This window comes from Musca autumnalis, unplaced genomic scaffold (assembly GCF_047663935.1).
Source record: "Musca autumnalis isolate F117 unplaced genomic scaffold, ASM4766393v1 scaffold_3, whole genome shotgun sequence".
NCBI classification, from domain to species: domain Eukaryota; kingdom Metazoa; phylum Arthropoda; class Insecta; order Diptera; family Muscidae; genus Musca; species Musca autumnalis.
In genome coordinates this window covers 262466233-262480331 of record NW_027411866.1, presented here as the reverse complement: position 1 = coordinate 262480331, position 14099 = coordinate 262466233, and the positions used below count along the sequence as shown (strand labels likewise).

At 33.7% G+C, this 14099-nt stretch overlaps 1 protein-coding gene across 2 annotated transcripts in view; it reads right to left on the bottom strand.

The window, feature by feature from the left end:
• The window catches only part of LOC141399504 (uncharacterized), a 38983-nt gene extending 25229 nt beyond the window's left edge, over window positions 1-13754 (bottom strand). Inside the window, exons 1-3 of one of the 2 annotated variants that reach the window (XM_073978405.1) lie at window positions 13536-13656; window positions 12711-13367; window positions 12506-12641 (exon numbers count right to left, since the gene is read on the bottom strand). In XM_073978405.1, the coding sequence (XP_073834506.1) occupies window positions 12506-12641; window positions 12711-13007 (433 nt within the window). In that variant the 5' untranslated portion in view covers window positions 13008-13367; window positions 13536-13656. Of the gene's footprint in view, window positions 1-12505; window positions 12642-12710 lie in introns of both variants that reach the window. The other variant, XM_073978403.1, reaches the window with a different exon arrangement.
• Window positions 13755-14099: the final 345 nt, after the last annotated feature.

Genomic DNA, 14099 nt, shown 5'->3' with positions numbered 1-14099 from the left:
ACCTTAAGGCTGTATACTACAGTATAATGTTCAATTTAATCTACATATATAAAAGAGTAGTGAGGTGAGTGACTGACTGACTGACTGACTGCCTGATTGACTGACTGATTCATCAGCGCCCAGACGAAACCGCTGAAGCTAGAAAGTTGAAATTTTGGGTGTAGGTTGCTGTTGGGGTGTAGGGGTGAGATAAGGCTGGTTTTTTTGGAAATTCGACCTAGAAGTGTACGAAAAGTACTAAATATGGTACCCTTTGTATTAGGCAAACGGTAAGAGCTAGAATTCTGAAATTTGGAATGAGGGTAACTGATTGAGAGCTAGAAAGATGTACCAAAGGGTTTTTGGAAATTCGAACTATAAGTGTACGAAAAGTACAAAAGGGTACTAAATTTAGTACAATTGAGATTTGGGTGAATAGATAGAGCAGGAATCCTGAAATTTGGAATGAAGGTCACTGATGAAGAGTAACGATGAAAGGTGTTTGGAAATTCGAACTATAATGGTACGAAAAGTACTATATGGTACTAAATTTAGTACAATTCGGATTTCGGTAAACGGATAGAGATGGAATCTTGAAATTTGATATGAGAGTCGCTGATGAAGAATAACGATGAAGGGTTTTTGGAAATTCGAACTATAAGGGTACGAAAGGTACTAAATGGTACTAAATTTAGTACAATTTGGATTTGGGTGAACGGATAGAGCTGGAATCCTGAAATTTGAAATGGAGTTACTAATGGAGAGTAACAAAGAAAGGTTTTTGGAAATTCTACCTATTAGTGTACGAAAAGTACTAAATGGTACTCAATTTAGTACTATTTGGATTTAGGTGAACGGATAGAGCTGGAATCTTAAAATTTGGAATGAGGGTCACTGATGAAGAGAAGCGATGAAAGGTTTTTGGAAATTCGAACTATAAGGGTACGAAAAGTACTAAATTTAGTACAATTTGGATTTCGGTGAACGGATTTAGCTGGAATCCTGAAATTTTGAATGAGGGCCACTGATGGAGAGTAACAAAGAAAAGTTTTTGGATTCGAACTGTATGTGCACGAAAAGTACTAAATTTAGTACAATTTGGATTTGGGTGAATGGATAGAGGTGGAATCCTGAAATTTGAAATGAGAGTCGCTGATGAAGAATAACGATGAAAGGTTTTTGGAAATTCGAACTATAAGGGTACAAAAAGTACTAAATGGTACTAAATTTAGTGCAATTTGTATTCGGGTGAACGGATAGAGCTGGGATGCTGAAATTTGGAATAAGGGGTCACTGATGGAGAGTAACAAAGAAAGGTTTTTGGAAATTCGAACTATAAGCGTACGAAAAGTACTAAATGGTACTAAATTTAGTACAATTTGGATTTGGGTGAACGGATAGGACAGGAATCTTGGAATTTTGAATAAGGGTCACTGATGGAGAGTAACAAAGACAGGTTTTTGGAAATTCGAACTAAAAGTGCACGAAAAGTCCTAAATATAGTACAATTTGGATTTGAGTAAGAAAGAGTAAGAAAGGAGTACCAAAGGTCGAAAAGTCCTAAATGGTAGTGAGTGAAACTTGGAATTAAGATTACTGTTAGAATTAGAATTGAGATATGGAGGTAACTTTAGAAAATCATACTAATGTGCACGAAGCAGTACTAAATGGTACTAAATTCGATACAATTTGTATTTGCGTGAACAGATTACTGTTAGAGTGTAGGTTGCGGTTACTTTGCAAATTCGTACTTATGAAAAAGTGCTAAATGAAAGTACATTGGCTATAATTTGGATTTAGGTGAACGAAAGAAGTGAGTTATGCAAGTAGTTTTTGGAAAGTCGTGTACGATAAGTGGCAAATGGTACAAAATGTGGTACCTTTTTGTATTTGCTATATGGTACCGAATTTTGTACAATTTGTGATTTTGTAAAGGGGTAGAACTGGAATTTTTAAATTTGAAATTCGGTATTAGATTAGCAATTGTTGTTTAGAGTGGAGGTAGGGATGAAGTTCTGAAAATTCACACTTATTTATACAAAAAGTATTAAATAGTAATATAATTGCTTTCAGCGGAACATACGCTGAAAAAGCTGGAAAAGTGAATTGCGGTCGGGATATATGTTGAGTATAAGGAAGTAAGCTTTGAAACCTTTAATTATGTGTACGAAAAGTTTGGTAACATGTTGATACCAAAACCATTTTGGTATTGTGTAAACGGTTAAAGTGAGTACTAAATGGTACTAAATTTGGTGTTGGGTGTAGGAACAAAGCTTGGATTATATAATTTGGACACAAAATACGAAATGGAAAAATATTTGTTATGAAGATCACTCTGAACTTTGAGATAAAGTTCGGAGTTCGGTTGGAAAATGTGCATAAAATCTTCAAAATGCTCTAAGTCTTCAAAATACCTCTTCTAATAAAAGTGGATTGAAGTAGTCATTTTTTAAATAAAGCTTTTATATCCTCTGAGTATTCAAGGTCCAAATGTAAAGAAAATTGGACAGTATAGATTTGTTCTATTTCTAAAGAAACACTAAGTCATGGAGCACCGTTATATGGGGATATATTTCGAAAATTTTACGAACCTATTCGGGTTCTTGGCGAAACCGCTGAAGCTAGAACCTTGAATTGTGAATGTGCGTTATTGTTGTTGTGAAGGGGTGAGATAAAGTTTAGTGTTTGGAAATTCGTATTGGGAGGGAATGCTGTGTAAGTGAAGGAGTAAAACCAGAAGTCAAGTCTGAAATTTGCTATATGAGTCGCTGTTGGTGTATGTCTGTGATATGAGGTCGTAGTTTTGGAAATCCGAAATAAAAAATATGGTAGCTGTGTAGGGGTGCGATACGACATATATGTTTTTTTTTTGGAATTAAAGGAATTAAATCGATTAAATGTTGTTATTTAAAATAGGTTTTAATACAACAGAATGGTCAGTGTTCACCGCTTCCACATTAAATATTGTTCATATATATTTTATGCCCTTTCCGCTTACGAAGTAGCGGGTATTTGCTAGTATCTATATATAAAAGAGCTTAGTGATAAGTGAGTGAGTGACTGACAGATCATCGCCCAGACGAAACGGCTGAAGCTAGAAGCTTGAAATTTTGAGTGTAGGTTGATGTTCGTATGTAGGCGTGAGATAAGGCTCGATTTTTGGAAATTCAAACTGGAAGGGTACGAAAAGTACTATAAGGTACTAAATATGGTACCCTTTGTATTAGGCAAACGGCAAGAGCTAGAATTCTGAAATTTGGAAAGAGGGTCACTGATGGAGAGTTAGAAAGATGTACCAAAGGGTTTTTGGAAATTCGACCTCTAAGTGTACTAAAAGTTACCAAAGTTGGTACCAATGGTATATTTTGAACGGATATAGCTAGAATTTGGTATGGAAATCAAGGTTGGGAAGTGGTGTATATAAAAGGATATGGTTTGGGAAATTCGTACTCATGTGTACGAAAGTACTAAATGGTACTAAATTTAGTAAAATTTTGATTTGTGGGTGGAAACTTGAAATTTGGAATTAAGATTTATGTTGAAACGTAGGATTAAGATATGAGGGTGGTTTTGGAAGTTCGTACTTATGTGTACGTGTAATGGTACCAAATTTGGTACAATTTGAATTTGGATGTACGGATAGAGCTGGAAACCTGAAATTTGGAATTAAAATGTTGAAGTGTAAGATTGAGATATGGAGGTAGTTTTGTAAATTCGTACTTAAGTGTACAAAAAGAACCAAATGGTACTAAATTTGGTACAATTTGGATTTAAGTAAACATTAGAGATGCAAACCTGAAATGTGGAATTAGGATTACTGTTGATGTGTAGGATTGAGATATCGAAATTCGTACTTATTTATGTGTATGAAAAGTACTTCTTCTTCTTCTTTATTTGCGTATCCGATATTCGGATGTAAAGCGATCATACAATATTATTGTTTACATATTCAAAAATATATTTCAAAATATAGATATTATCTAAGTGTATGTAAGCTCTCTCTGTGTACTAAATTTGGTAAATTTGGATTTGGATGAATGGATAGAGGTGGAATCCTGAAATTTGGAATAATGATTATTGTTGGAGTATAGGATTGAGGTAGTTTTGGTAATTCGTGCTTATGTGTACGAAAAATACCAAACGTTACTAAATTTGGTACAATTTGGATTTGGGTGAACGGAATAAGGATTGCAGTTGAAGTGTAGGATTGAGAAATGGAAGTGCACGAAAAGTACTAAATGGTACTAAATCTGGTACAATTTCGATTTGGGTGAATGGATGGAGGTAGAATCCTGAAATTTGGAATTAAGATTACTGTTGGAGTAGAGGATGGAGGTATGGAAGTGGTTTTGAGTTATCGTACCTATGTGTACGAAAAGTACTAAATGGTACTAAATTTTGGTACAATTTGGATTTGAGTGAACCGATAGAGCTGGAAACGTGCAATTTGGAATAATGATTACTGGTGAAGTTTAGGATTGAGATATGGAGGTGGTTTTTGAAATTCGTACGAAAAATACTAAATGTTACTAAATTTGGTACAATGTGGATTCTGGTGAACGGAAAGAGCTAGAAAGGTGACATTTGGAATAGTGATTATTGTTGGAGCATGGAAAATTTGAGTATTGGAAATTTGGATTTGGGTGAATGGATGGTGGTAGAATCCTGAAATTTGGAATTAGGATTACAGTTAAAGTGTAGGATTGAGATATGGCAGTGTACGAAAAGTACTAAATGGTACTAAATCTGGTACAATTTGGATTTGGGTGAATGGTTGGAGGTGGTTTTGAGTTACCATACTAATGTACCGAAGAGTTCTAAATGGTTCTAAATTTGGTACAGTTTGGATTTTAGAGAACGGATAGAGCTGGAATTCTAGCATTTGGAATTAGGATTATTGTCGGATTATAGGATTGAGGTAGTTTTGGATATTCGTACTTAAGTGTACGAAAAGGACCAAATAGTACTTAATTTGGTATAATTTGGTTTAGGGTGAACGGACAGGTCTAGAATCCTGAAAATTGGAGTATGATTATTGTTGTAGTGTGGAATTGATTTAAGGAGACAACTTTGTAAATTCGTACTTATGTGTACGAAAAGTACTAAATGGTAGTAAATTTGGATTTGGGTGAAGGGATAGAGCTGGAAAGCTGAAATTTGGAATTAATATTACGGTTGAAGTCTAGGATTGAGATATAAAGATGGTTTTGGAAATTCGTGTGGGATTGAGATATGGAGGTATTTTTGGAAATTCGTATTTAAAAAGTACTAAATTTGGTTTTGAATGAACGGATAGAGATGGAATTTTGAAATTTGGAAATGAATTACCGTTGGAGTATAGGATTGAGGTAGTTTAGGAAATTCGTACTTATTGCGTAAAAAGGACTAAATATTAACTATGATGTATTTTCATTGACATCCGATGTCAATGAGCAACTTGCCTTTCCGAATTCTGTTATATCTAATTTGCATTCATGTATGCAAACAGAAACCGGGCTAAATCTGTTCTTCGGCGTGAACGCCGGAAGTACTTTACTGAATTTTTTAGAGGGATGAATTCCTCTCAGGTTTGGAGTAGGTTGCGATCTGACGGTTTAGTTGGTGACCATTCAGGAAATGTTGGTGGTCAGTTTGATGTTGATGAGATAAACGACTCATTTGTTCAGTCTGTATCTGTCCCAGTTGCTGATAGGGTAGATTTATCTGGTTACTTAGGTGAGCATCCTTCTTTTTCCTTTGATTGTGTCTTTGAGGAAGACATTTTTAATGCTTTGAATTCCATTAAATCCCAGTCGTTGGGTACTGATGGTATGCCAATTGCTTTTATAAAAATTATATATCCCTATATATTGAATTATTTACTTCATTTCTATAATACAATATTTACGACTTCCGTTTTTCCAGCAGCGTGGAAGGTAGCCAGAGTAGTTCTTATACCCAAAGCAAAAGGTTTATCCTCGGTGGACAATTTGCGTCCAATATGTATTCTACCTTCACTTTCAAAAATTTGTGAACATCTTATGAAGAAGCAGATGTTAAACTTCATTGATAATTTAAAACTGCTAAATCCGTTTCAATATGGATTTAGACGTGGTCACAGTACCGTGTCTCACCTCTTGCATCTTACTGAGACAATTAGATAGGCTGTAGATATAAGTAGAAGAAATATCGAATCCAACATTCCGTTATACATTAATGGAACTCAAATAGAAAGAGTTTCCAAATTCAAATACCTCGGAGTGCAAATTAATGACCACTGGGACATATCAAAAGAAATAAAATGCCGAATTGAAATGGCAAGAAACTCTTTTTTTTTAATATAGAAAAATACTAACGAGCCATGACATAACCATGGAAACTAAAAAACGATTTGTTAAATGCTACATATGGTCCGTTTTATTATACTCGGCAGAAACATGGACGCTTAAAGCAGCAGACGAAAGAAGACTGCACTCGTTTGAGGTTTGGATATACCGACGGATCTTAAAAATATCCTGGACAGATCACATCTCAAATAATGAAGTACTGAGACGAATGAATATCGAAAGTCAAATGATCAGATTAATAAAAGCGAGAAAAACTGTTTATTTGGGACACCTTATGAGAAATAGCAAATATAATCTCCTTCAAGCTATCATAAGAACCAAAATAGAAGGACGCCGACCAAGAGGAAGACGAGAAATAACATGGATCAAAAACATTCAGGAATGGACAGGACACCAAGATGAAATAAGCCTTTTAAGCGCCGCCAGAAACAGAGAACTAGCTATAATTGAAAGAAATTTTTAATTTTATAACATATAACCAAATAACTCTGTAATAATTAACATTGTATGATCGCTAATATCCGAATACGGATTTGCAAATAAAGAAGAAGAAGTAGATAATATGGCGTATTGGTTTCACTTGATTTGTCTAAAGCGTTTGACAGAGTAGACTATGCTACTCTCATTCAAAAACTATGCAATGAATACTTCTTTGATGCCACGGCATGCAGGCTCATTTTCTCCTTTTTGAATGGTCGCTCTCAGTTCGTGGACTATAATGGATCAATTTCTAGTGTACGTCCTCTTAGTAGTGGAGTTCCGCAAGGATCCGTTCTTGGTCCTTTGCTTTTTATCTTGTACATCAATGATGTCAATGTCTCTATTGATATGAATGTATGTTCTCCATTTATATACGCTGATGATATCCACCTGTTTTTCCACTCTCCTAATGCCGCGTATTTACTACCTGTTATAAATTCAACTTTAAATGCAGTAGGTGATTGGATAGAGCCTCATACTTTCAAGCAACGTTATCTATTGTATCTTCGTCATCCACATTCATTTGAATAGGAACATTTTGATTGTCACAGTAGAGGGTATAGTTGTCAATATTGCTAAGGGATTTAACTTTTTTAATTTATTTGATTTTTATTGGCTGGGGAGCCAAAACATTCATAGGTTTTTGATTTTTTTTATACTTTGAATTTGCTATATAGATTTTTGTTAAGTTATTTGAATTATACGGAATAGTGAATGATTTTAATATCTGGTCATGTGTATAAGCTTAATTATTGTATTAATGATGATGCTACCTTGGGTCTATTTGACTTATTGGCATTACAATGTATGAATAATAATAAAATAAAAAAATGGTACTAAATTTGTTACAGTTTGGATGTGGTGCACGCATCGAGCTTAAATTCTGAAATATAGAATTAAGCTTACTGTTGGAGTGGAGGATAGAAATAGTTATTAAAATCCGTACTTTCGTACGAAAAGTATTAAATGGTACTAAACTTGGTATATGGTCGCCGTTGTTGTGTAGGGTATATGGATGTGGTTGTGGATATATATACGTACCATAAGTGTACGAAAATTACTAAATGGCACAGAATTTTGTTCAAATTGTTATTTTGTCAAGGGATAGAGCTGAAATTGTGAAATTCGGAAATTAAATTCGGAAATTAAGGATATCATTTGACGTTTGGGAGAACATATAAAGCTGTAAATGAGTATCGCGGTTGGGATATAGTTTTGGATATAGGGGTGTAATTTTTGAAACTTATACCTATTATAAGTACTAAATTTAATATCGTTTTGGTGTTGCATAAAGGGATATAACTGGAATTTCGAATTTTTGTATTAGGAATTTTGAATTTTGTGTTGGTGTTAAAATAAGGAGTTTTTGAAATGGATACAAATTCTGAAATAACGTATGGAGGTCGCGGAGGGCTGAGTTATTCAGGTCGTGTTAGATATACGAGAAGTATAAAATGATGCTAAATTTGGTATTGGGTGTAGCAATGAAGATGGAGTTATATAATTAGTGAGCGATAAGATCTAAAGTGCAATAAATTTGGTAATGGGCTAAAAATAGAAGTGCAATTCTGATTAATTATTTATTTGTCAGGTCCACTGTTAGATGTGGTCATACAATATTGAAGAGTGAACCGACAAATGAAATTTTTTATGAAAATCAGCCTTTTCTACTGAATAGTGTACTATTGGTTTTATGTAAACGAGACGGTTTTCTACACAAATTCCGAAATTAGAGCAACTTCGGTTGGAAAATGTGGATAAAATTTGCATTTTTTATAATATATAATTGTTCCACAAACATCCCAGAAGGACAAGAAAGGCTTCTCTCATATCAATGAGTGCACTAAGATTCATATTAGCTCAGCGATATGTTTATCGCCGAGTCCGAACGGCGTGTCTTAAGACAGCACTTTCGTAACATTCGTAATTTAATAAAATCACGAAATTTGCAACCTAAAAACCCAATAATAAAAGGAGTGACATGCTGCAATCTTTTAAGCGAATAGACAAATCTTACTACTCTATTAAAGGCAATTTTAAGCTTCTTAAGTACATAACCAAATGTTCCTGAAAATACTTCTATGTTGTACATGATTATTGGCATTATCAATGCTTTTACAATGTATTTTTTAATATTATTCGAAAGACTTAATTCGGTGCTATAAAGCTTCCTTAAAATAAAGTTAATTTTGGAAACCAATGAACTGATATGAACTTCAAAAGTCAGCGCATTATCAACAATCACACCAAGGCATTTTATACAATCAACAAATTCAATTTGTATATTATTATATCGGACTTCTATTTCAGAATCGACAGGAAAACCAAAGGACACAGCCTTCGTTTTGTTAGCATTGATAGATAACTTATTTGTAAACATCCAATTAGCTACTGTTGAACTAACACAACAATATAAAGGCGTTGCGTAAACTAATACCGACATATTTAGAGGGGAAAGTTGAATACCCTTAATGAAGATAAAATTTTAGCCATTTCCGTGGAATATTGTGGCCATAACCTTGAAAATACCGAAAATCGGGAGGTACCGTTCGATGAGGGCTATATGAAGGCGTGGACCTATACCGACAAATTTCATATGGAAAGTTTTATACCCCAAATGAAGACTAAATCCAAATTTCAGCCATTTCGGTGTTATAATGAAGCTAAAAACTTTAAAATACCGAAAATCGGTTGGTACTGTTCTATAGGGGGCTATATCAAAACGTTGAGCAATAGAAACTTCTATACCAAATTACAAAGCTACATCTTAAAAATTGCGTGCTGTATCTTGATTTCAACCGACGGAAGGACAGACGGACCTGATTATATCGACTTACAATTTTACACTGATCAAGAATATATACGGAATAACAAATTTAATTATACCCTCCATATTATGGTGGAGAGAAGGTGCAAAACTTATTTTAAATTTAGTGGAAATTATATTTAGTTAAATTCAGTTCAGTAAGCGCACACTGCCGGTCGATGGAGCAAATATTTGCCTAATGTGATGTAACCTTAAATTCGTTCGAATTACTGCCAAACTTCTGTTGTTGTAGAAAATGTTTATTTAATTGAAAACAAATAAATGAACTTTTCCACAATCAGAAGTTTGGTAGTAGTTCGAATTTCGAACGAATTTGAATTCGAATCGTCTTGGTGAAACAGGTTATTAATAAAAAACCAAAAAGTTAAAACACTAAAAATTGTATAACCTATTAACCAATGTTATTTACAAAAAAACCTTAAATAAATAAAACCGAACTGGTTCATCAAAATCCCTGCATAACTTTGTTGTAGCGCAGTGTTATTAATTATTTGAGTTTGAATACAAAACTGACCGACTATTGCTACTGGCCGGTTGGCCAGTAAAGGGTTTATCTTATACTAGCTGAACCGGTGCGCTTCGCTACCCTAAGATAATATATAAAGGAATAACTATAATATATGCCACTATTTTTAATACTTTAATTAACATATAAAGGAGATAAGAAAGCGTTCTCTACCCGTTCAGTGCTGTGTATGGTGCATGAAATCGGTCTAAAATATATATAGCTCCCATATGCAAATCCAAATCTGAACAGATTTCAATATAATTTTGCATACTTATTTCTAGACCAAATTCCGTCACACTTTTAAAAATTCATGGAAATTGGGCATACACAGAGTGTTTAGTGCAAAAAATACATGAAATCGGCCAAAAATATATATGGGATCTATATCCAAATCTGAACCGATTATAGTTTGGCAAATTTATTTCTAGGCCAAATTGCGTTACTTATTCAAAATTTGGAGACTTTTTACATATAATCTAGAATTTTATTTATTATGCTTGTATTTATGAAAAAATATCAAGCTTAAATAGGGTAAGTGCTCCTATCTCCGGCATGTACCAGTAGTCGGCAGCTTTCGTATTTTGTAACTCAAAATTACTGTTACAAAATATGAAAATAATATCAAAAAGGTTTCAACAATACTCTCAGCTAACTATGTGTAAAATTTCATTGAGCTAAGACCATTTATTGTATCGGAATTTAACTATTTGTTAGTGAGCGTTTTTCACCACAAATGAAAATGGATGTCTCTTAAGAAAAAATTAGTGGAGACGTCAACATAATAATGTCTGTAATTATATTAAAATTAAAAAAACATTTACAAAATTGTTGTTGTGTTCGTAGAGGATATTTTAATTCTGGCCTTTTTGCCGATGCCGACTTTAGGGACAACAAAATGTAAAGTTTGTCAGAAGTCGGCATGGGGTGAAAAACACCCGATCTGTCCGTTATTTTTAGCTCAAAATTGTACAAAAATGTTAAATGAATACCTTAAGGTCTAATTATTAAAAACAGTTTGATTAAAATAATGACTTTTTAGTGATTTTAGGCATGGTATAAGTAAAGAGGTAGATTTAAATGAAAGAAATCTATAGAAACCTTGTTTTTCCTGAATTCCTAAAACTTCAAAATTAAGCAACAAGTGGGTTTGTTTACAACACCAATTTTGAGCATTTTATAAAAATCGCGAAAAATGAATGAATGACCAATGTTTCTCCGCATAATCAAGTTGTGGATATGATAAAATGTTTGTTTCAATGATAACCTGACGAATTATTTCCATACAAATATTCCAAAAATAATTTTAAAAATCATTGAATTCGATTGTTTTTAAAAGTGTTTGACATATTATTCAAACACCACACACACATACACAGTTTGTGTATATTGTTTTGAAGTTTTAGGAATACTCGAATGAAAAAATTTAAATTTACATAAAGCTTTGGCTAACCTTTCTTATTAAACCATGATTTTAGGCATGGTTTGAAGTGCGTACATTTGTGTCATGCCAGCATTTGGGTAATAGTTGCCGACTATAGCATCAACTAATTTATTTAAGCAGTATATGTGAACTAATACTTTAGATACTACTGACCTTTCAAGTAATTCAGATTATGTTAAAATAAAAACAAATCTAAAACGAACAATTTTAAATAAATTCCAAATGTTAACAAAATCTTTATTTTATTTACTATTTAAAAGCAATATCTGTTAAAATATGTATTATTTTTGTAAAAGTATGCTTTTCGTTATCTAAAATAATAAAAAAGAACATTTATATACTAAAACACAAGGTGCAGACTATTGGAAAATGTGATGCCGACTATTGGAAAATGGTGCCGACTACTAGCAAAAAAGCACTATTTTAACAAATTCGCAAATTTCACAAGTTTTAAAAGAAATAATTCAACATTTGTTTATGTAAAGCAAACTAAATATCGAAGCAAATAAGCTTTATTTCATTGCAATTGGGCAAATTGTCTCGGAATGGCGAAGGATTGAAGTTAGGCAAACTCTTAAAGTGCCGACTATACCCTCACAAATCTTAGACTGTCGGTACGTTTTGCACTACGATTTTTGGTGATCCGACACTACAAATTAAATGGCATGTTTCTCTAAGACGATTCGAATTAAAATTCGTTCTATTTACTACCAAACTCCTTTTGTTGAATAAAATGTTTGTTTGATTGAAAACAAAAACAAACCAAATATTTTTCAAAAAACAGAAGATTGGTTGTTGTTAGAACTATTTTGTATTCGAATCGTCTTAGTGAAACAGGCCATTAGTGTTTCGACTGCGATACACAACGTTTTTAGTATATTCTATTCTATTCGCTTATATTCTAATGCAGCTTTTAATGCATAGGGCAATATTGAATTACTTACCATTGAAGGACCAAATCTGCGATGGAAGTGATGTTGCTGTGTACACTCGACCGATACTGTTACTGGCACCATTTGAAGCAGATTGAGCTGCTAAAGCTATACTCTCAACAAAACTTGCTCCAGCCATGGATACGTTCTGGAAGCAATTGAATATATATGTATGTATTTATGATACGTTTGTATACTTTAAGGATAATGGACTTACTCGTAAATTATCTCCCAATGTATGGCGTTGCATATGACTGTTATGACCTTGTTGTGACGTTGATGAACTGGCATAATTATTGCTATTAGCTGCACTAATGCCTTGGGTCTGTTGATTGTGATCACTAGAGGAATTGCTATTCTGACCATGCATGTCTGGAACAGAACTTAAACTACGAGCACGTTGCCGATCCACAGATGAACTTTGCAGCTCAGCACCGGTTGAGCTGCTCGAAAACGTCCGCGAACGAGGGCTCTGATGACCGCTGTTTGCGGGAGTACTCGCTTTTGCGCCCATTCGTTGTCGAAAATGGCTCTTAATTAAGTTCTAGAACTCAATAATAACAATCCTACGGACAGTCCCGTATTTTAAACGAATATGGCAAGCTTGAGATTCAAGTTCTCAAACTTTTATTGCGTATAAATTAGCTTTGGTCGCAACTTCCAATTCAGTCATTCATATTGCACCTATTGACTGACTGCCTGCTTATGTCGCTAAATAGAACTTCTTTTTTCTTTGTCTTGATTGTTCCGCTTCTGTTGTTGTCTGCGTCGTCAATTCATATGTATACGAAACTTTTTTACAATCCTTTGTTAGAATCTTTGATTTAATTAATCCTTTTGGTTGGAATCGAAAACACTTATCTCACTTTTCCCACTGTATAAAAAGGACAAGAACACAATTTTTTTCATCAAGAGTAGTGTTTTATTGTCTGGATTATGATGGAGGAAATTGTTTTTTTATTTGCTTCTTTCTTCGTGTGAGTGCTTAAATGACGTTATTTTATACCAAGCCGTTCATTTTTTCCTTCTACTATTAACTTACTTAGAGAACAATTTTATTTTTTAAATAAAAATATACTTTTCTTCCCCTTATTTTGCGTTTTTATGTTTTGCAATTGGTCCGTTTTAGAATTAGGGATACATAACTCGAAATTTGTTCTGACAGTTTCATGTTTCCTCTTATTAGAAGTTTCTCAATTTTCATGTTTCCCTTTTTAGTTTCTCAACTATTACGTTTCCTCTTTTAAGCCCACAGATGTTCAAATAGGGATAGGTAAGTCGACTTTCAATTAATCGACTTTTTGCAGTCAAAAGTCTAATAATCGTAGTCGACTTTTGTCTGGAGGGAAAGTCGCATAATCGCTTATCTTGTGATCGATTTTCGATAAATTAGGTGTGTTCGTTTACTCAACAATTTGTACAAATTGGTACAAGTCCAGTAACTTCTTGTAATCGACTAAAGGCCTGGGTACATAAGGTGCTTCGCCGATCTCATTGATTCCAGTGTTATCAAGGCGATGCCAAAAAAAGGATACGTGTATATGATAACCTCATATAGACCCATCAGCCTATTACCAATTTTATCTAAGGTGTATGAAAGACTTTT